The sequence below is a fragment of the Syngnathus floridae genome, chromosome 7 (genome assembly GCF_059516105.1).
Source record: "Syngnathus floridae isolate MCC-2025c chromosome 7, RoL_Sflo_1.0, whole genome shotgun sequence".
Classification (NCBI taxonomy): domain Eukaryota; kingdom Metazoa; phylum Chordata; class Actinopteri; order Syngnathiformes; family Syngnathidae; genus Syngnathus; species Syngnathus floridae.
Window position 1 is genome coordinate 6832230 of NC_142419.1, and position 22514 is coordinate 6854743.

At 40.8% G+C, this 22514-nt stretch overlaps 1 protein-coding gene across 2 annotated transcripts; it reads right to left on the reverse strand.

Moving 5' to 3' along the window:
- Nucleotides 1-413: 413 nt before the first annotated feature.
- On the reverse strand, nt 414-22083 carry gucy1a2 (guanylate cyclase 1, soluble, alpha 2). 2 transcript variants are annotated; one of them, XM_088381104.1, is made up of 10 exons: nt 21771-22083; nt 20899-21211; nt 17200-17261; nt 16002-16126; nt 14951-15840; nt 7458-7670; nt 6611-6883; nt 5142-5285; nt 1910-2064; nt 414-1639 (listed from the first exon to the last, which is right to left on the reverse strand). In XM_088381104.1, exons 2-10 carry the CDS (start codon nt 21208-21210, stop codon nt 1420-1422), a joined length of 2394 nt encoding a protein of 797 aa, XP_088237230.1. In that variant the 5' UTR covers nt 21211; nt 21771-22083; the 3' UTR covers nt 414-1419. The 2 variants fall into 2 exon arrangements, with proteins under 2 accessions (XP_088237230.1, XP_088237229.1); XM_088381103.1 differs by having other exon boundaries at nt 20899-22083.
- Nucleotides 22084-22514: the final 431 nt, after the last annotated feature.

A 22514-nucleotide genomic window follows, 5' to 3' on the forward strand; every position in this document is an offset into this window, starting at 1 on the left:
TTCCAATCATCAATTTGACTATGATGCGAGTACCTGGAGTAAAAGGCCGACTATTCAAAGAAAATCCAAATATGCATTGAGTTCACCAGTGTTACATATCCATGTTAAACAACCAATAATAATGTAATCAAAAATACACTTAACAAAAGATTGAGAATCTAAAATTATTTCAATTAAGTATCTGTTAGTGAGCTACACTGACTCATTTGGAAGGCCTGAGATTTCAAGTATGTAGCAGGAAAATGAATAGCAAAGAGTAGAATCCTAATCAAGTAAATAAAAACAATTTCTGCAAATGTGTTGCATATGCTATGTGTACTGTATATGCGCTAAACTGCATCATGTGTATGATTGGTACAACCAGACGTTATAAATAAATGCAATTTGAAATATTTGGAACCTATGAAGTGCACTTTATTGTTTTGATATTTTATTTTTTTCCTCTCATCACTCAAATGAATAGCCGCCACTATTCGGTGCCTTCATTGGTGTTGTGGCTCACTCAAGGGCTCTCATATTTCAGAATCTTTATTGGAGAAGAGAGGGTGGAAACACCAAAATGTCAAGGGGGAAAAAAAAGTTGAGGACGTGTGTCAATGTGCGACTTTTCCCCCCTCAGATATTTGAAATTAATCCATCCTGCATGTTTTTTTTTAATACTTTTTTTTTTGTTGTTGTCCTGATTTGAGCAGAAAAGGCACTGAGCTGAGAATCGCTTTCAAACTGACACTTTTGAACATATTACCTGCAATGAAATGGCTGGATTGTTGTAGATTGCAGTTTGCTGTGAGTTAGAAGCAGAAAAAGGCTCTAGTTCTAGCATTTTTTGGCATTGTTATTTTTCCTATTATCAGCTTCTTTTTTTTTCCTCAGAACTATCCCCTCGTTGCTTTTCGTCTGTCTCTCGTCTGCCACAACTGTTCCTCGGAGCTGTGTGTGTGTGTGTGTGTGGGGGGGGGGGGGTGTTGTCGTTGTAATGCACAATATTAATGGAACGTAGGACATGAATTCGGTCATTTGAAAGGGATGGAAGGAAGTGTGTGTTGTTCTTCATTTGTGGTCCTCTTTGTCCAGACGGTCCCACAGCTATTAACAGAGCCTCCATCATGGTTACTTGTGTAAATCCTAATAATCATTCAACCGACCTATCCACTTCAAGAGTGTAAAAGTTCTTCGTGTGACACAATAGACTGCTGAGGAGAGCTCTATGTCATGAGTGGCTCAGAAGCTAAACACCCTCATTTTTCTCCACTAAGTGATCCAAAGTAGGATTCATCTGCGACAAAAATCATTTCTTGTATGTTCTTCCATCCCGCAGCACTGAGCCCAGGTTGTCATTTGCATATCCACAATGTGTGTTATTGGGCGTCCTGTCGGCTGCACGGGTTCGATTCTGGTCTCCCGCATCCTTTATGATACCTACAAACTGGTTTCTCTTAGAAACATGGTCCCGATGCTGTAGGAGACTTTCCTCATAGAGGCCGGGGGAGCGGAGCGAGAGCTGGTCAATGATGCATGGCTGTGAGACGTTCCCGCCTCCAGGAAATAACAGGTTCCTGGGATCTCTTTGGGGAAATTCTCAGGGAGCTCCAGGTGCGAACGAGGGATAAAGGAAAATGATCGGTCATCTTTCAGCAGCCTGAGAAAAGAAAAGAGCGCATCACGAGTTTGGACTGAAAGGCCAAATGTGTGTCAGACCCTCAAAAGTACTTCTGTATTATTTTCATTATATTTTTTCTATTTTATTTTTAGGCGTATTCTCAGTTGTAGAAAAATAAGACTCCACTATTACACAGTATAAATATTGTGAAGTATTTGTTAAGTTTTGCGAAATTATTTGTATGACGAACTGTTGTATAAAATGTGTAAAAAAATAAATAAATACATTCCATATGAGCATTCCACTTACTGGTAGGTTGTAGGGCTGACATTTATACATCTTGGATGACTCCCTGATTCAAATTTGCTAGCCAGGGTCACATTGTTTCCAAATAGGCAATACCTCGGCATTTTAACTCCAACCACACCAGCCAGGACGGAGCCTGTGTGGATGCCAATTCTCAGCTAGGGAGACAACAACAAAAAGACAACAGTGAATCTCCTGTGCTTTAGTTTACTTTGCCAGAATTGGAATTGAAACAACAATTCAGTTGAGAGTTAAATAAATTGCTGTAGCGAAATTATATTTTATTATTATGTTTTGTTTTATATACTTAATTAAAAGATGAGCCTTAGGTGGTTGTATAGTAACTAACATTGCTGACGGTGGTTAACTGTTGGACGTGTGCTGTCAATAACATCAAACGGTTCATCTTTTGGGTTCACAATAAAATCTTTACTCCAAGCAAAGGTATAAAAATAGAAACAATGTAGAAGCAACATTTATAGCACACGTATAAGCAGAAATGAACCAAACTTATTCTAAAGCCAAAGCCACTCTCCATAAAAGCTTCAGGTTCCACATAGATTACTCGTTACTATGCCAAAAGTACAAAATGAAATTGTAATATAAAATATGGTTAAACGGATTAGATGATGGATGAAATGAGGTCGAGTGACGCGCACTTGCATGGTGCGTTAATTCACATATATTCAGTTCACAGTTGCCAGGTGACAGATGTCCATAATTTACATGCTATTTATGACACATTTGTCCTGAAAATTGTGTTGCAACTCCAAATTTTAGTAGCCTTAAGGCATTCAACCTATACACTGCTGTAGTCAAAAAGGGTTATTACGTACTCCATTCCCACAGCCTTTCAAATGTTATCTTTAATAAAAATTGAATGCATCTTTCCCTCGAGAACTAACTCACATATGGTGAACAGACAGGATAAGCCAAGGAAGCCAGGAGATTCCAACTGATCAACTAGAGCAGGGGTGCTCAAACTTTTTCAGCTTACAAGCTACTTTTAAAATGACCAAGTCACAAAGATCTACCCACTACAATTAAATAAATAAATAAATAAATAAATAAATAAATAAATAAATAAATAAATAAATAAATAATATAGTGCGTGTATTTTTGTAACGCACTTAGAAAATGACATTGTGAGAAAAAAGTCCAACTCCCATTCCGTATAAAAGTGATACGTTTTTGGCTTCTTACTTGGTCCAGCAACCCCACTCATTTTTGATGGTCATAAACTTTATTTTGTTTAAAAGAAAAAAGCGAGTGCGTGCATTGATAAGCTTGTAAATTTTGGCGGTTTGTGTGTGCGCGGCCGTTAAACTGCTGCGGTGAGGGGTTGTAGTCATTGTCTATTGCGCATGTGCGGTTCACTGTGATTGCCTCCCGACAGGCCTACCTGTATGTCAATCAAGCGATGGGCTGGATTCTAGCATACAGCGGGTTTTTTTTTTTTTTTTAAACGTCATGCGATCGACCAGTCGTAGCTTGGCGATCGACTGGTCGATCGCGATCGACATATTGAGCACCCCTGAACAAGAGCATCTCATCACCGTGGAAACCCATGCTACTGTCTGCATGCCAGCACAGTGCAAGGTAGTCATGGCAACAGCAGGGGATGGGGGTAGTGAGGCAGAAAGGACAGCGAAAGATAGACCAGGAGACAAAATAGATAGAGGGAGAAATCAACCTCATCAGACCATTAGATGGCAAACCACTGAAAGTGTGCAACTTGATTTAGAGCTGTAAACAAAAAAAGATGAGAACTTGAGACTCAATATAAATATGAGATAAACTATTCTGCTCAGATGTGGCCCAATAAAAATACTTTTGAATGCATGTTAACAGTCAGAAGACTTACAACTAACAATAGACCCGTTTGTTTGGACAATGTGATCTGGAGAAGGCCTGACAGGTTTTAATATGAAAAATATATTCTTGGATTAACAGTTACTCAGCCTCTCATACACTTGCACAATGAATCCAATATATTAGGCCTCTGTGTGTCGTTCCCTGTAGATATAGTTCTTTCCAAATCACACTCTCTCTCAATCGTTCCACCACTCAATCTTTTTTTCCTCCCTCTAAGGTCTCATGCTAGTTTGCACAAAAGTGCAACGTTGGCTGGAGTTGAGTGCTCTCACTGAACAGCATTTATCAAGTGTTATGGCCATAACAGCCCTTTTGGACCAACAGGAGGGGAATTGGAGAATGGCAAGCACAAGGGAGGGGCAAAATAGAAAACAAAATCAGGGAGGAAATAAGCTGTCACAAAAAATTACGGAGGAGTTAGTTAGTTAGTTAGTTAGTTAGTTAGTTAGTTAGTTAGTTAGTTAGTTAGTTAGTTAGTTAGTTAGTTAGTTAGTTAGTTAGTTAGTTAGTTAGTTAGTTAGTTAGTTAGTTAGTTAGTTAGTTAGTTAGTTAGTTAGTTAGAATGAAAGGAGACAACAAGGGAGATGCACAGAGGAAGAAATTGGAAGAGCGAGCTTGCAAGCCAAAAGCACTTGGCAAGGCCTTTCTATTTTGAGACAAATGGAAAGCACAGAGAACCTCTGTGCTGTCTGTTAATCAGCAATTATGTTACTGCTTTGCTCAGACACACTGTTTCAGTGTCATCATTTTGATAGTCATTGTACTTTTCAAATTCAAAGTGGTTTTGAGCAGAAGCATCAGATACTAAAAATATTAGGAGGATATGGCTGCTTAACAATACAAAAGTTTACATTTTTTGTAGCAACTTCCATTTTACTCGAAGTCTAATTGTATCCTCCACTCAGTATAAAACATGAGAGAGGCAGAAAAGGCATTGTTACTTTGTCACGAAGCAGACCCGGGCAATTGTTGCTTTTTCTGTGCTTCTGTTTTTTTGTTTTTTTTTCAGGGCTGTTTTGACTTTAATTAAAATGGTAGTTTGAAAGAATGTGGAAAGTACTATGTGACAGGGGAGGCTAGGCCATTCTTGTGGTTACCACACACACACACACACATTCAAAACACACAAACGCATCTTGAACAGCTCACATAAAAAAGTAAAACAAGATTAGGCTGGTTGGCACAGCATTCTGTAATACCTTAAATTAATATATAGACTTCTTCAAGAATAATTCCAGCGAAACCTTTCTTATTAAATGTCTGTGGTAATGTTTGGTAAATTGTGTGATCATTTTCGTTTTAAATTGTAAAAGTTTGCATAACCATGGTGAGGAAGTGCGCTTACTATAACCAAACTCACCTTAATAGGCTTTCCATCAGGTGTGAGCACTTCTTCGGAAAGCTCCATCATCTTCAGAGCCATGTGTGCGATGGGCTTTGCATGACTGTCGACCTTCTTGTGAAGACCTCCTGCCACGCAATAGGCATCACCTATGGTCTCTATCTGTGGGGGGAAATGAAGTCAGCTTTTATTTTAACAAAGATGGACTTGAATTCTGCACGCTGACAACAAAACGCTTTTGATTACTAGCGTTGAGCTGTTCATGATAAATAGAAAAATGTCTGAAAATAATCATTTTAGAAAAAGGCTCCAGGAAATAATGTAGGAAACAACGGGTACGGCAATTTATTTTTGTTTTATTCACCTAACTTTTACTTGTCATTTTATGTTTTAGGTGTCACTGTGCCACTGGAACTCATGGTCTTTGCTTTTCCATTTGTCCCTTTAAATATAATAAGAAGGCCATACATTTTACAGTCCAAGGATTTTTCCATTTTTGATTGTTGCATTGATTGAAACAGCAACGGAAATGTATTTTCCAAAAGTTCAATTTGCACAAGGCTTCTTACTTCAACATTAAAATATCAGGTTTTCTTCTTATCATGAATCCAACTGCAATAGAGTCTCTCTGTTTTAGTGACTGCCATCCTATCATGTATTACGTCTTTAAGTCAAACTTGCGTGGCTTGAACAAACAGGCTGGAGAATACAACAAGGGAAAAAAACGAGGTAAAAAGGCAGGGCCGAGAGACAAACGGCTCTCATTTAAGCGTTCCAGCGGTTAATTCATTTGGACAGTAACCATGACGATGTCAATATACAGCTGCCTCAATTTCCTCACTCTGTCTACCTATGTTTGTGTTCTCTTTTATACATTCACATTCTTCTTCCCTGCCCACATACGTACAGCACATTTAATCACAGCAGTTTGAGATTCTCAGAAAGGAGGAATTTGTGAAAATAAAAAGAGATATAATACCACATAAATGAAGGGGGGGAAGGGACATGGACAACAACAACAACCTGTTTAAATAGTAGAAATCATACAAAATAATAGCTGAACAAGAGCCCCCTTACACACTTGCCTTCAGCATCCCGAAAAAAAAAAGAAAAAAAACAAGCAGCACCTTTCACACTGCCAGTAAAAGCAGGCATTTTTCCAGCTTTTTTCTGTGTCACTGTTTTGTATAAACAACACCAACAGAGGATGGGGGTGCATTTTCTGGCTTGGGGTAATCCACAATGCCAGGATAGGGGTGTGAAGTTTAACTCTGACACACATTTCTGCACTCCTGTTGTGTAAGAAGCAATTGTGAGCACTATACAATGGTGCTGAAGCTGTCACGCATAATTATCAGATTGTAGCTTGCTATATCAATGTGATGCTTCAATTGTTTGAGTCTGTGTGAAAGAAGCTAATGTTTTTATGGCTCACCCAAACAAACCCTGTCCACCATATATGCATGCATCCATTTTTGTCAACTTACTTTATAAACATCGAGAATCCCACACTGGTAGTCAAAGCGAGTGTACAGCTCGTTGAGCATGGAGATGACCTGCATTGGCGTGCACTGTGCGCACACAGCGGTGAAGCCCACGATGTCGGAAAACAGCATGGTGACGTCATCGAATTTGCGAGCGGGCACCGGTTGACCTTGCCACAGTTTCTGCGCCACATCGCCTGGAAATATGGAATAGAGGAGGTCCACGGTTCTTCTCTTTTCCTCCTCCAATGCCTGGTGAGTGCGCTCTAATGTGGCCTAAAAGAGGAGGGTGCGGAGGAAAGAGATTAAGCGTTGAGCACGGATGAAGCCGTTTTTGACAGCAATGCTGGGATGTGGGAAGAATGCACCGGATGAAAATAAAAACAAAGAACAGCTGAATGTAAGATCTACTATGTATTTTTTGGTGTGAAGCTGTGTGTATCTGCATGTGATGATTTGTGTCTGTGGGCGGGCTCCTCCGAGTCTGTCTGATGTAGTGTGCTACCACTGTTCATCTTGAGTGAAATACATCTATTTTTGAGAGTGGCCCGGGGGAGTAGTAGCAGCGAGAGATGATGCACGGAGCAGATGCGTGGATTGGGTCAGGACCCAGTGACTTGCTCGCAGATGCTTTGAAAGCAAATTATAAGAGCAAGTCCCAGGAGTTCTGTTCGATCCAGTCAGTCTGGCAATGTTGAGATTTGACTCATCAGTGGAAGCGATGCAACAGGTTTACTAGATTTGCTCAAGTGAGAGATTTCTGTCTGGAACCCTATGGATTCTAAACTGATTTTAATTGTACTTATTAACATACTAAACACTTGAGCCGGCTTGACATGAAACAACCTACCTTGAGTTTGTCCATCCTCTTTTTGAGGCCATCCTGAGCTTTGGCCTGCTCCCCCACCAAGATGACGTCGCGCTTGGCATCGTGGATAGGGATATCTGACAAGTAGAGGCCCCGGCCCATGAGCTCCTCCAATTTGTCAACACGTGGTGAGCCCAGGAACATCAGAGAGCATGACTCTGGCACATGGATCATCTGACCCTTGAGCTCCATGACCTGGCCATTAAAGAAGATACATATGAATGAAAATCTATGTGATAAACATCAAATTGCACAACCTATAATTTCATGATTTGATGTATTGTATTTTTTTTTTGTGCCCAAAGTTGTACAACAAAGATAGCAACATGATTAAGTAAGGCTTAATGTATAATGGATGTCAGCTTGTGTGGGAGGGGGCGGGAGCTTTTAAAAAGTGGGTAAACTGATGTTCTACTTAAACCTACATATGTCCATCTAAATGTCCTCAAACCAAACTATGAGGCAAGAGCTTGTTAACAGATGAATCTCATAGGAGACAAATGTGCCGCTTGGCTACAGATAAGTTTCTGGTACATTGTCATAAATGCTTCTCCACAAAGCATAGCACTTCTTCCCAGCAGTGCGACGAAAATGGGCAGGATGGCAAATCATCTCATGAGATGAAAAGAATACTCGCAGAGACATGGTGCAAACTGCAGTACGTTGACCTTTCGCCTCCACATTTTGACTGGTCCCCCCCCCCGTTTATTTCTTCTGTCTACTCTCTCTATCTTCACCTGCTTCTTACACGCACACGCACGCACACACATGGTACGTACACTCTTTTTAAACGTTGCCCGCATCCTCTCTCTGTTACTCTCCATAGTGTCAGATAGATTATTCCGCCAGTGAGCACACTGCAGCCCTATTTTATTTATAGCGCAAGGCTCTCCTCTGTCTGCATAATACATACAGTCTGCATTACACACACAACACCATATTTTGCTACACACTAACACACAATCACCAGTGAGATGTCTCTTTTCCAACAAACGGCAACATTAAAAAACATATGCACCCGTATGCACGCAAGGTTGAGACCCTGGAGTTCAGAATAAAAGCGAGCGCCCTGAAACACAACAGATGATTCGCGTGAACTGCGGCATGATGAGAGACTCAGCATATCGCACGTATAGGTGAATGGATACATGGCAGACAGGATTTCTCTTCAAAGAACAACATTGGCTGACAGTTACATAAGCTACAAAATGCAGGCAGGCATAACATCATAGTCTTGAATACATTTACGCTACAAATTTAGTTTCTACTCAGTCAAAAAGACAGCAAGGTAGGGTCAGCACACAGATTCCAAGTGTTAGAACAATTCCACACATTTCAAATCCAAACTACAGATTTTTTCCCTTCAATGTAGGCCAGACAATCAAAAATCACGTCTACAAAGAGATGCTGCATGGTTTGCGTCGTTCCCATGTCTGTCTTGATGAATGTTATCGGAAAGATTGTAATTCAAAATTAGATGAAAAGCAGGACAGCAGTGAACAGTGAACAAATATGCTTTTAACAACTGCTTAAGTTTCCGTTGCGTCCTTTCAGTTTTTATCAAATATGATAAGAGAAAAGCTCAGACATGCTGACTTGATGTTTGGTTTTGATCAGTGAAAAGGAACAGCATGGTAGATATTTGTTTCTATTCCCATCACAACAGGACTTCTAGAACGTGTTTGATGTTTTCATTGGTTTGATGAGCCAATTAGAAGCTTAAGTGTGGAATGTATACTTTGAAAGATTTCTAAATAAGTACACTTGCCTGAAATTACGATCACACAATGTCCTCCACGGCAAGAAGCACAAACTACAAAGAGTAAAAAAAAAGCTCGCGTAGAAACACACTAACAGCATGCATAAAGTCCCAGATTAAAGGAGCCGAGCATGATCTTTAAAGTGTCAAAACATGCTGGACATAAAGTGTTGTGTCTCTGTACCTTTTACTCAGTGACCTTGTTTGTTTCTTTATCACAAACAAACACACTGCGCATACAGCGACACACTCATCTGCACACTTCTCTGGAGGATTTGTGTTGGTCTGCCTGAGCATCTGTTTAACTCAGCAGTCTGTCCTGCATGTGCTTACATCACACACAGAGGAGATTGGAAGATGGAAGCAGGAAAGGAAAATACAAGCAGAGAGATGAGAGTTGGCTTAATAACTAAATCCGGACAACGTAACAAATGGGCCTAGAGCTATAAGATAATGGGAAAATGTTATATGCAAAGAGATTTTGCAATACAGGGGATATTAATAACATGACAAAACATGACAAATGAAAATAAATGATCCCCACCAGAGATGCTGATTATTATATCTAGTAATGTTAGCAGATAGTTAGGGATACATTTTGAGGTGAATTTGAAATTCAATTGAAGAAAAAGACCCAATTTCAAATTGCTCAGGTTTTAACGGACAATACTACCAATTCAGACAATCCCAGGCAGATTTGATTGATACGGCAACACACTGATTAATGAAGATACCATTTTCTCAAATGCTTTTAACCGACAATAATTTACACATATCTTGTGCTGATAGTCTTAGTGCGCAATCTGAGTCTGCCTTCCACCCGCATTGTACATGTTCATGTGAAAATAATGTGTAATAATAGTAATAATAATAATAATATGTTAAATGACAGACTTGTGCAATGATTCAGAGGATTCAATGCACACTGTTGTCATATTTCTAAAACAAATAAGATGTCGGTGGAGCTCAGAATCTGTTTCCTTGCGCCTCCATCAAATTCACTAAAAGTGTTACATGAGGCTCCTGGTTGACTCCAGTGTACAGTAGCTGTAAGATCAGAACTTAAAAGCAAGAAATGGTTGGAAATGGAAAGGTTGAATGAAGTCTGGCAAGGTGAAAAGAAAGAGCAAGTCAAAGCAAGAAGCTGACACACTAAAAATGTAAGAGGGGCAAAAAAGTGAAATGGCGAAAGACAGATATGCGAAGGTAATGGATCACCTTTTGTGAACAGACGCTGGCATGTCAACAGACTCTTATTTGCATGAACAAGCAGTGAGCAGCAAATAGTCAAGCCTCTCTCGTATATCTTTCTTTCACACACACACACCACACACACACACACACACACACACACACACACACACACACACATGCGCATGCATGAGCACACAAACAAAAGATTTTATCTTGCCAGTGATGCCTATATTGTACTATATAGTCTTACAACAATAGTCAAACAAATTTTGCATTTACTAAGGCAGGGGTATCCAAACTTTTTGCAAGGAGGGCCAGATTTGATAAAGTGGCCAATAGTTTTTTCTGACATTTCTTAACTACAAAAATTTCATGCAAATGCACACTGTTATAAAACAAATTTCACTGTCCCAACTGTCTTTATTTTTTAAATGACAAAATAACCAAATACAAGACACTCAGGCAGATGGGAACAACTCTAAAAACACAAATTCTGCCTTTCATTCATATCTGAGGAGTCAGATAACATTGAACAAACTGTATGAAACACCTTAAATTTACATGAGTTTAAAATGATTTTTGCCTCATGAACATTTTAAACAGGAGTTATAAGTAATGCAAAGTTGTCTGTTATTATTAAAACTTAAAAGAAGTGAATTTTGCTCTTGTCATTTACAATACCTTTCAGAAAGTAATGGTTTGTCACGTCTACAGGTTCATAACAACAGTACCATTGCCACTTCGAATTATTATTTACTTTTGATTTACTTTTGACTCACAGCCCCGCATGAAGAATCGCTGTTGTGATGCCAGTTCAGCTTGGAGCTGCTTCACTTTATCAGCTCGGTCACTCCTTGTTAGCTTGTCGTATGTGTTAGCATGTTTAGTCTAATATATTGGACTCTAGTGTCTCTTTAGGTTCAAATCCTTAAACAAGACAACTGTCTCTTTACAAATTAGACAAACACAATTGCCTTGATTTTCAGTGAAGAAGTATTGTAATTCCCATTTCTCTTGAAAGCGACAGCCTTCAATATCAACTTGACTCGTTTTCTTTGCAGTCGCCATAGCAGAAATGAGCGGAGAGGGGTGGTGCCACCAACTTTTGATAATAGCATGAATTACAGTTTCAAGTTTCATGATTTTTTTATTTTCAATTTAACAGTGCAGGCGGGCCATAAATAATACATTATAAGACCATAGCTGTGGGACGTATGAAATCTGACCGGGGGCCGGATTTGGCCCGCGGGCCGGACTTTGGATATGGCTGTACTAAGGGGTTTAATATTCAAATAACAAACTGATGCTTTAAAACACCAATGTGGCAAGTGATTTTTTTCATTTTCTCAAATGCGTTTAACCAGCAAGAATTTACTCACGTCTTGAAGGTTCTATACAGTTTTCGGAGTCTGTGAAATAAATAAACGTAAGGGTGTTGTGAAGGACGCTTATGAAAGAAAAAAAGCTTCGATACTATCAATTGGAAGCAGAGGCTGAAATGAAAACCTGAAACGGAAAAGTCAGCCAGGTAGAAGTTGGATGTCGGGAATCCATTGCGTCAACTACTGTAAGACTGACGAAGGACCTGAGTATTCGCGGATAATGTCGAGGGCAGGCCATCAAGGAGATGTCAAGGATGCTAGACAGGAGTAGCCAGTGATTATGCCTTGTTGTGTCCTGTGTATGTAATAAAATGAGGAGCTGATTAAACAGTTATGTGATTTCACAGTCGTAACGACAACCCGAGTCAAAATGTAACTACAGTGTAGCTCGCGACAAAAACGATTTGTTTTTCTTAATTCATATGCATTTGATTCACTTTTGGAACCCGTTTTATTTATTTAATAATGGTGATCCAACGAGAATTGTGTCCATGCTGAGTGCAAATCTCGATTGGAAAAAAAGATTAGGGTATGTTATTTATTTGCCCATGTACATACAGTACCTCAAGATTCTCTACAGTAGAATGAATTTTAAAATAATCTCTTGCAAAACAGATCTGTGGCACGCAGTTGTGCCATTGCAGCGCTGTGGCATGTATTTGACCTCTGTGTAGTCTTCCACCACAGGCCGTCTTGTGTTAACTAGTATACGCTAAGTAGAGGCAGAAAGAGGTGGGATTTGACCTTTACAGTAGGGCTTTGGATGTCTTGCATAGCCAATGTCCCTGGGCGACAAATGGAAAGAAGTCAAACTGAAAAAGCACTATACACACATACGCACACACACAAGGTGCAGCATTCAGGGAGTGTTGGAGTCTTTACCTTGGCCTGTCGCCTTCTCTTGCTGCCCTTTCTCGTGAAAATGTCAACCCATCCCTCTTCTCTGTATTCTAGTTTCTTGCCTTGCTCATACAAGACGCGTTTAGCTACGCAAAGGGGAAACAATGTACACTGCGAAAAGCATACAGATGCTCATAGTTGACAGATTCAGGCTTAAAGCTCGGAAGTATCCATGCAGTGTGTGGGAGGACAGGAAGACAATGCATTTTTGGTCTGCCAATCATCTGATGAGAGTTACGTGTACCCAACCGTATCCCTTTTATACTCCATTGTGATTATGTGATGGAATGAATTTTAAAAGAAAATATTTTATCCGGCTATCCAAGACGGATATTATACCACTATTTACACATAATGTATCACTTGGATTTGTATAGCACTTTTCTTTTCTTCAACATGATCAAAATCAAATTATTTTCCATTCTCAGAAGACATTGAGACAAAGAGAAAACAACTCAATTGGCCACTACTCATCATTGCTTAGGTTTGTTATTAGGTTAGTTTTAATGTGACCTATTTATAACTATTATAACTTCTGTTTGTCAATTATTAACTTATGCTTGCGTGTTATTCAAAACATTACCACTGTAGCGTTTTGGAATTAGATACTGTGTTGCAAAAGTTACTTCAGCCTACTTGGGGAGCACACTTTTTTTAAACAAAATAGACAAAAAAAATCTCTGCATCACTCCATTGGATCACGTCAGTTTCAATGAAAATCAATCATCTAACTCAAAAGCCGATGAAAGACTGTCGATGTTATTTTCAAGAAGTGTTAGACGCACCCTCTTATGATACGCAGGTTCAAAGACTTGTGTTGCTGCATTCGTATTGTGAAATTATACCCACACGCTCGCACAAAAGCACAACACTGATCAATCTCCATGTCAGTTCCGTTCACCACGAGGTCGTTTTGTTATGGTGGCTGACTGAACCAATCAATTGAGAACCAGATATAGCAAACAATACGGATTGATTCATTTGTGGCCAGTGCTGCAAACCACCCACAACAGTCATGCGGGTGTAATACATAACAGAATGACTTTCATTATAGAGCTCAATACTTGCATTTTCCTTTGGGAAAATGAAGTGATGTTGTTTGTCTATAGCAGCATATAAGATCACAGTCTTATCAGAGCAGATATATAGTATGTGCCAGTGTGTGTGTGTGTGTGTGTGCGCGTGTATGTATGTATTTATGTATGCATTTATGCGTGTGTGTGTGTGTGTGTGTGTGTGTGTGTGTGTGTGTGTGTGTGTGTGTGTATATATTAAAAAAAAAATATATATATATATATATATATATATATATATATATATATATATATATATATATATATATATATATATATATATACTGTGAGGCGGTCGTGCTGACCATATATGTGTGTGTATATATATATATATATATATATATATATATATATATATATATATATATATATATATATATATATATATATATATATATATATATATATATATATATATACACACACACTCACACACATATATATCCACATATATATGGTTAGCACGACCGCCTCACAGTTAGGATGGTGCGGGTTTGATTCCACCTTCCACCTGTTCTCCCCGTGCCTGGTTTTCTCCGGACACTCCGGTTTCCTCCTACAACCCAAAAACATACTTGGTAGGCCGATTAAGCACTCCAAATTGTCCCTAGGCGTGAGTTAGTGCGAATGGTTGTTAGTCTCTGTGTGCCCTGCAATTGGCTGGCAACCAGTTCAGGGTGTCCTCGGCCTACTGCCTGAAGACCGCTGGGATAGGCACCAGGCTTCGTGGGGACAAGCGGTATAGAAAATTGATGGATGGATATATAATATCATCATGATAAACTTGAAAGGGCATGTCAACCAAAAAATGTTACAATCCAATGTTGCATGTGCCCCTACAAGACTAAACGAGGGATTCTGATTAACACTGCAGTTATGGAATAATTTATCAGCACCCCTCAAAGACCTCATAGATGGCAATCACCATGATTGCAGACAGGGAGGGAATTGGTAGGATCCGGGAAGCAAGGCAGCTGACATTGTCAAGACACCTGTTGCAGAGTTTAAGAAAATATGACCACTACTACACTACTACTTCTACCGTACGTCTACTGTTGAACCTTTGTTAATGTGACAAAAAGAGTTTCTTAAGTTCTTTGGAAGAAGAGTGTAATGATAAACCACAATCCCATTATATTGTGAGCTTGTTTTATTTGGTTATCTTACCTTTTCCTTGGTCCCTAGTTGTGTTGTATCTGGCCTTGTACGGATAGTAAAAGGAGACGCAAGCCTCAGTAGGATCCCCTGGAACGAAGGCTCCATCTTGGGTGAGACGATCTCAAAACAGTCCCTGAAGGAGAGACTCCGATGAGGCTCGATGCGAGCCTGCCGTCGCAATCCCTCACCCAGCTGCAAAAGTTCCATCCGAGGGCCGAGAACAAGGTGGAACGGAAAGGCACGGCAAAACGTGGCCAGGCCGATGCGTAAATCACTGGGGCTTGTTGAAAGAAAAATGGGGGCTTTCTTGGCATTTGGGAGGGAGTGGGAAGGACAAGTTTCCTGAATTTGGAAGGACACACAAACTGTGGGAGCAGCGGTTGGAAAAGTTGAAGGTGGAGAGGGAGAGGAGGAGGGAGAGCCAGACGGGGATGCAGTCGGAGTTGGTGTGGCAGAATCACCATCGCTGTGATGCGCTTCTTCTTTGGGCAATAAAGGAGTCAGAGGGGACACTTCATCGACCTTCACTTCAAAATGAAAAATCCGTCTGGAAACAGCTCTGATAAGCCCAGGCATGATCAAGCTCACCACAGGGGCCGGGTTAAAACAATGTAGGAGCAACAACTTCCGGCGGCCATCTTGTGCTCCTCGCTCCCCGGCTTTGTCCAATTTTTCTCTGCCCTTCACCTCCTCGTGAGGATCTTTGCACTGAAACGAGGGGCTTTCCGACGAGGCACGGCGACCCGTGGAGGTGCGAATGTGTTCCAAAATGGCATCAAAGCCGTTAAAAAAGTCCTGGAGGTTGCCACCTACAGCCCTGAGCACGCGTTCGTTTTCTTCAAAGCACAGGCCGAAGAACTCCTCGCCAAAATGCTCGCGCAGTTCAAAGAATGGTACTCCTGAGAGCGAGAACACAAAACCAGGATCGGTTGTCTACAAAGGGGATTAGATACACTATCTGAAACCAGCCTGTTAATCATGCAGGAACTAAATTTGTAGGAAAATATGCACTAGTCTTTTTCGTTACTCATCTGGAAGAACATTTGTGATTGTAATTTACCAAGGATGGTGGCCATGTAATGTAGGATTTGAAGGACGTCCTCTTCTGAACCGGAATTTTCTAGAAATGGGCACTTCTCGTCCTTACTTTCCCTTTGCTGGTCCTCCTTACCAGAATCTTGATACCTGTGAGTAACCCAAAGACAAACAATGAGCGGAGATAAGCAATAACATGTTGCTAAATGGGTGTTAAAAATGGCAAAATTAAACGTTGCTATGTAGTATCACTTATTGCCAATTCTTGCAATGAATCAACCCTTCATGTGAATATTTTGTAACCAAATGCCAATTAACAAACGGATATGTCAAGATCTGTCACAGGTCGTTTCCTTGTTTTCATGTCATAGTTTCGGTTCGCGTGTCTGTGTGCTCGCCGTTCCCCTCCTGTGCTCTGATCAGTGTAATTGCTGTCACCTGCCTCTCGTTAACTGTCTTGTATTTAAGTCCTGTCTGCTTGTCAGTCCCTGTCGGATTGTTCTCGTCTCATGTCTTCTTGTTTCTAGTCCCTAGTCTGTTCTGTTCTAGTCTTGTCCCCAGTTGAGCCTCTAGTCTATCTTTTGAGTTCTTCAATAAACCCTGGTCCAAGCTGCATTTGGTCGCCCAGCTCCAATCACTTCATGACAGGATATAGGTTAAAAGTCATTTATTTAAATCTGAGTCAAAACTGGAATGAAGGTGGAGTAGACGACTTGAATGCGACCAACAAAGGTGCTTTCCGTTCATTCAGAGCTAGTCCGTACCCTTTAGAACATATGTGTCAAACTCAAGGCCCCGGTGCCAGATGCGGCCCGCCACATCATTTTATGAGGCCCGCGAAGACAAATTGTGCATCAAATTCGTGTCATTACTAGAATTGCAAATTGTCTTCACTTTTAATAACCAGTTTTTACTCGTCTGATTTGAAAACGAGTTATTTGTCAGTTTGTTTTGTAGCTTTTACTGTATATAATATGAGATGGTCATACATTTATTGGGTTGACAGTCATAATGGCCCTTCAAAAGAGGCTATGACTACAATGCGGCCTGCGAAAAAAATGAGTTTGACAGCCCTGCTTTAGAAGAATATGACGTAAGTGAGGGCCAAAATGAACTGACTTTGTGTTTATGTGCATGTGACAGTAGCAGGGAAAAGCCGTGAGGCAGCAGGTAGACAACACATGCAACAGATGCCACTGACAAGACAAGCAGTAGCAGTCTACCTGATCTCTTGTTGCCTGTAAAACTTCAGAGTCCTTTGCAGAGCCTCTTGAACAGTCTGTGTCTGAAAGAAGATGACACGGTTTTTGGTCCAGAACAATCTTTCGGCAATCTCATCCAGTGTGCTGCAATGCTTCTACCTAACTGCTAATCACTTCTAGCTAGCGTGTATTTGTGTGTGTCCGCACAGCTGGTGTATTTTGCACATCTGACGGAATAGGTCTGAGAAGGCGGGTCCAATGTGATTATGTGTGATGCAGTTCAAATGCAAGGCTATAGTGACAATACTAGAACACAGTGTGCCAGCTGGAGAGGTCATTCAGAGGCCTCCGCCCACTACGGACATTTACAGGAGTAATTTCAGCTGCGTGTGTGTATGGCGTTTGAGCATTTCAATATAAATACAGTAGATCATCATTTCACTGGCATGTTTATTGCCCACACATGTAAGTGCCCTTGTTAATATGCTTAGCAGTAGACCAATAACAGTCATGGTCCCAATGATGCATTTTAAGAATGTGTACACATTTGTAGAACCAAGCAAAAAATGACAAGTGTGTATAACCAAGAATTTTGACAGAGAGGAGAGTTTGTCTTAAAATAGGATCAACAAAAGTCTAGTTCCCATGTTCTTTATCTGGTTCGACATTTCTCTCTGTTTGCGCTGTCTCTTTACATTGGGAAGGGGAGGGGGGTAATCCCACCATCACTCTTCTCCTGCTGCAGTCGCTACACTGCTGTACATGCAGTTACAATTACACAAACAATACAACCTCAAGTACAGTTTGGAAACCAAGTAAAACTATATTTTTGGGGGGGAATACACCTTTAAAGTTACAAGTTATCAGTTTAGGGGGGTAATCTAGTGGAATTTGATTTGGCTCTTTGTGGCTACCATGTGATGGTAAAGAGGGAATTTGTTACGATGGCCATAGAAATAGGAACATAGCATTGAAGCACATGTAAGCGCTAGCTTAACAATAATATAAATAATGGCAGACACACCATATACTTTGTTTAAATGTGGAAAAAGAGTCACCTCCTGGCGACCATACACCATATAATGCACCACTAGACAAACTTGTTTCACACTTTTCTGCATTTGTGGCTAACATGCTGAGGCCTTGATCAGCGTCACGGATCACTGAGCTGATGAAACAAAGAGGGGAGACAGAGAAAATGAATGTTTGCTCACATGTAAAAGCGTGTGTGTGTGTGTGTGTGTGCGAGTGCGTGCGTGCGTGCGTGCGTGCGTGTGTGTGTGTCATTGCTTCTGGGTCAGCGTGGTCAGGGAGTGAAGACAGCCATAGAGAGCATGCTCTGTTCTGTCTGTCACGGTCCATTGTAGTCAACAACAGGGACTGCTGCTGCACGCAGCTACTGAGTATGCAAGCAGCAATGGTGTGTGAGAGACAACAAAAAAGATAACTACAGTGAGTGACTAAAATTGTTCATGAGCAACAAAGCAAAATAGAACGTGTCCCATTTGTACCTATACAGATTTAGTAGCATTTCCTCCAAAAAATTAACATTATACAGTTCCAACACTCTCAGGCCCCCAACACTCCTGGAGCCATCCCTGAATTGATACTTATTCTTATTCTATTCTCCTTTTTTTTTTTTTTTACCTCATAACACATGCTAATCGACCCTCTTTGAAAGGTTAAATTTAATAGAATAACGATGAGAGCTTTGAACAGCTACAGTCTACCCGGTTAAGTGTGTAGGTGTCCTTGAGAATATGGAACACTGAATGTCACACTCCTCATTTGTATGACATTTCTACAGCTGGTGGAAATCTTTTGTAATAAGTATTAATTGTCGGTAAGTATTGCAAACAATTTGTCTTCTGCTATACCATCAAAAAGCAGTGTTGTACATGTGTTGACTTCCAAATTGGAGCCGCTTATGTATTTTTTAAGTTTTTGATCCGGCAAAAGGATCGGAGGCAAATATTTACTGTGACACATATACAGGATGAGCAGGACAGGAATGGACCCCTACTACAATAACCATAATCATGTGTCCTACTTCTTCCATCAGAATGTACTTAGACATGTATAAAAACACAGGTCAACCACGTTACATAATAATCCGCCAGATGATTCAGGTTACTTGAGGTGAGGACTGAAGGGAGCCTAAAAAATACTGAGGACTGTATTGCTGGCCAGTGGCAGATGTAATGAGCTACATTTACAGGACTTCTTTAACTTTTTGGATAAATTGTACTTGTCAGAATTGCTTTCATGCCGCACACTTTTTACTTTTATCTAAATATTATAACACCCTTATATATGGCCAGGGATGACACTGGGGCTCTTCACAGTGCTTTATGTAATTACAATGCTAGAGTTAGACTGATGTGGGGTGGGGGTTACAGCCAATGCAAATATCGATTGCTGTTGTCAATAGCAAATTTTAGTCAGCAATGGCTTTATGTTACCTTAAATATATTTTTGATGCTGGTGTCGTTATATTTTATTTTTTTCCAGCACATTGTTTTATATTTTTTTCTTTCTTATTTTATATTTGTGTTTGACCCACAAAAGCGTGCACGATATGGACTATACCATGTGTTGTCATTTATGATGTTTCAGAAAAAAAATCCACCTGTTGCTTCAGTGTACTTTGTGTTTGAGAAGTTACAACATGCAACGCACTGAAGATGAAAAAGTATCGCTATCACTTTGTTTTAATAAGGGTCAACCTATTTGGATTATGAACTTACCCTGTTTTTGACAAAGAAGTCTATTTTTACTGAACCAAGTCTGATCAGCTCAAACTCATGTTCCGAAATTAGCAACTGAACTGTAAATAATGTTCATCTAAATGATACAATGCTTTCCTTTTATATATCATTGTGAATTTGTGAAAGCATGTTAGAAATGCCTTGGTGCACATTGTCACAAAGTAAACCGAATGTGAACAGCTCCTATTTATTTATCACACAATACATTACTACATTTTATTATTAAATGTTCAGTATATACCAGCTAGAGTTTAGCTGCTAGACACAGGTGTTATGATATAAACAGTTGAAAAATTAATAATAATAACCAAATGTGCACTTTTGAGCTTTGTTTTATGAATGTCATTCTGCTGCATTTTCTAATTATTTTAGTATTTTTTGCGTATGCGACACACGCCTCTCAAATAATCTAGCACAATTTACCTTTATTTAGATGCTACTTAAATAGATTAATGGATCTAGTGACAATAGTTCACAATGATTACTGAAAAGTATGGTTGTAGATGGCCAAATGTAGCAGCAATGATGACCATAGTATATGTTCTAAAGAAAAAAGTTTGGGGGGGGGGGGGGGGATGATTCGGACAAGAAACTTATTTTTGAATGACATTACTTTTTTGCTAAATTATGCTAAAATGACAAATACGTTGTTGTGAGCTCAACTACTGTTTCAAACTGGACTGAATTTGTGAAGGGGTGGCAACAATGATTCCCCCAGTGGGTAAAAAAATCCGTCGTTTTCTAGGTGCTGTCTTGAACTTTAGATAAACACACACACACACATATATATACACATATATTTTAAATAGCATATATATAGTATAAATACTATATATATGGTATAAATACCATATATATAATATATAATAAATCTCAAACGCTTATAAAACCTAATATACCATCTGACAGGTCTAGTGGGGAAGTTCGTCGTTTAGTCTTATTAAGGCCTTACCGTGGGTGATGTTAGCCGCCTCAGGCTCTCGCCGAGCGAATCCAGGTTCACCCTTCTTCTCCGAGTCACCCTCTTGTGTGGCCCGCCGACTGCTGGCTGCTCCTCACCCGCCGGGCATGCGAGCCTTTCGGCGGGGCTGCGGCCGTTCCAGAGGAGTGGTCTGTGGATGGAGGAGAAGGGACATCCTCGGAGCTCCTCGGCCGCCTCCAGCCCGCCGTCTCCTCCGTCTCCCCCGGGGCTTTCGAGCCCACAATCGGAACCCACCGAGCTGCTGAAAGACTCCGAGGAGATCTTGCGCGACGATGAGGACATGCTGGCGAGGAAGAGAACGGTGAAGATAGTGGCGGCTCTAGTGGTGAGGAGGAGGAGGAGGAGGAGGAGGAGGAGGGGGAGGAGGAGGAGGATGCTACAGCTGGGTCCGTGCCACGTCCACCTATATAACGCGGATTCATCAGTTGGTGGCGGTGGTGATGGAAGTGGAGTAGGGGTGATGTGTGTTTGTCCTATTTCGTATGCATGATGTGTATGCTCAGGTGAGTCTCCGTGTGCATAGGAGAGGATAAGGTGTGAAGGGGCGCGATTCAAAGGACATGCGAGGCACTCTCACACATTTACGTAAGAGGTTCAGCAGTAGCTTAAAAAATGTATATAAAACAAAAAAGACCCCTTTTATTCCTAGAAAACTCTCGAGGGATTCCAAAAGGCGCGAGAGCAATAAATTTCAATATTTACTAATAAGCAGCGAGCTTTAATATGGTGGAACGTCCTATTTTTAAACAGCAGACGTCATATAGCGTCCTGTCCACCCCCTCCTCCCCCCCCCCCCAAAAAAGAAGTGAAACGTCGATAAAATCCTTCACATGTCAACCTACGGCCACGCCGGGTGATTCCGACGCGTTCCTATCGGAAAACAAACAAATGTCGCAGCACGTCTTCCCCTCGCACTTGGAGAGAGAATCCCCCGCGTCCCTCAAATAAATCACAGAAGATGCGCTCTCTTAGTCCGAGCTGGCCCTTCGTCCCTTCTCCTCCTCTTCGTCTTCCTTCTATAGTCCCCTGCGACAGTCACGCTCCTGTCTGCGGAGCAAGCGTCCTCTCATGGTTCGTACATGTTCCACTCCTGCGTCGACTCGTCTCCACGGCCGTCGCTCGGAATGCGGCCAACGATGTGGCGAAAAGAAAAGTGGAGGTGGAGGGAACGCGCAACGGAGGGGTGGGGGGGGGGGGGGGGACACTGACTACAAACCACCAATCAGGAAATCCACGCGCACATCTTCACAGACACCTGCAGATGCGCGTCAGGTCAGAGGATAGACTTTCAATCACTTGACACGGGCTTATATAGAATGAACATTTAGCCCGTGGCAGCCATTTTACGATGCCACTTTTACTGAAAAAGTGCGCATTTCAGGCTTGGATTGCTGTCTGGAGTAATGAGATTAATGAGATCCTCTCAAAGAATAAATTTCACTGTTTGTATCAACAATTCAGAGGTAACGGTCTACATTTAGCAGCAGATTTGTCCCAATGGGCTTTGCTTTCATTTCTGATGGCGGTTCTGACATGATGCGGATAAATAGTTAAGTAGCACTTACCAATATACCTTAATTTTTTTA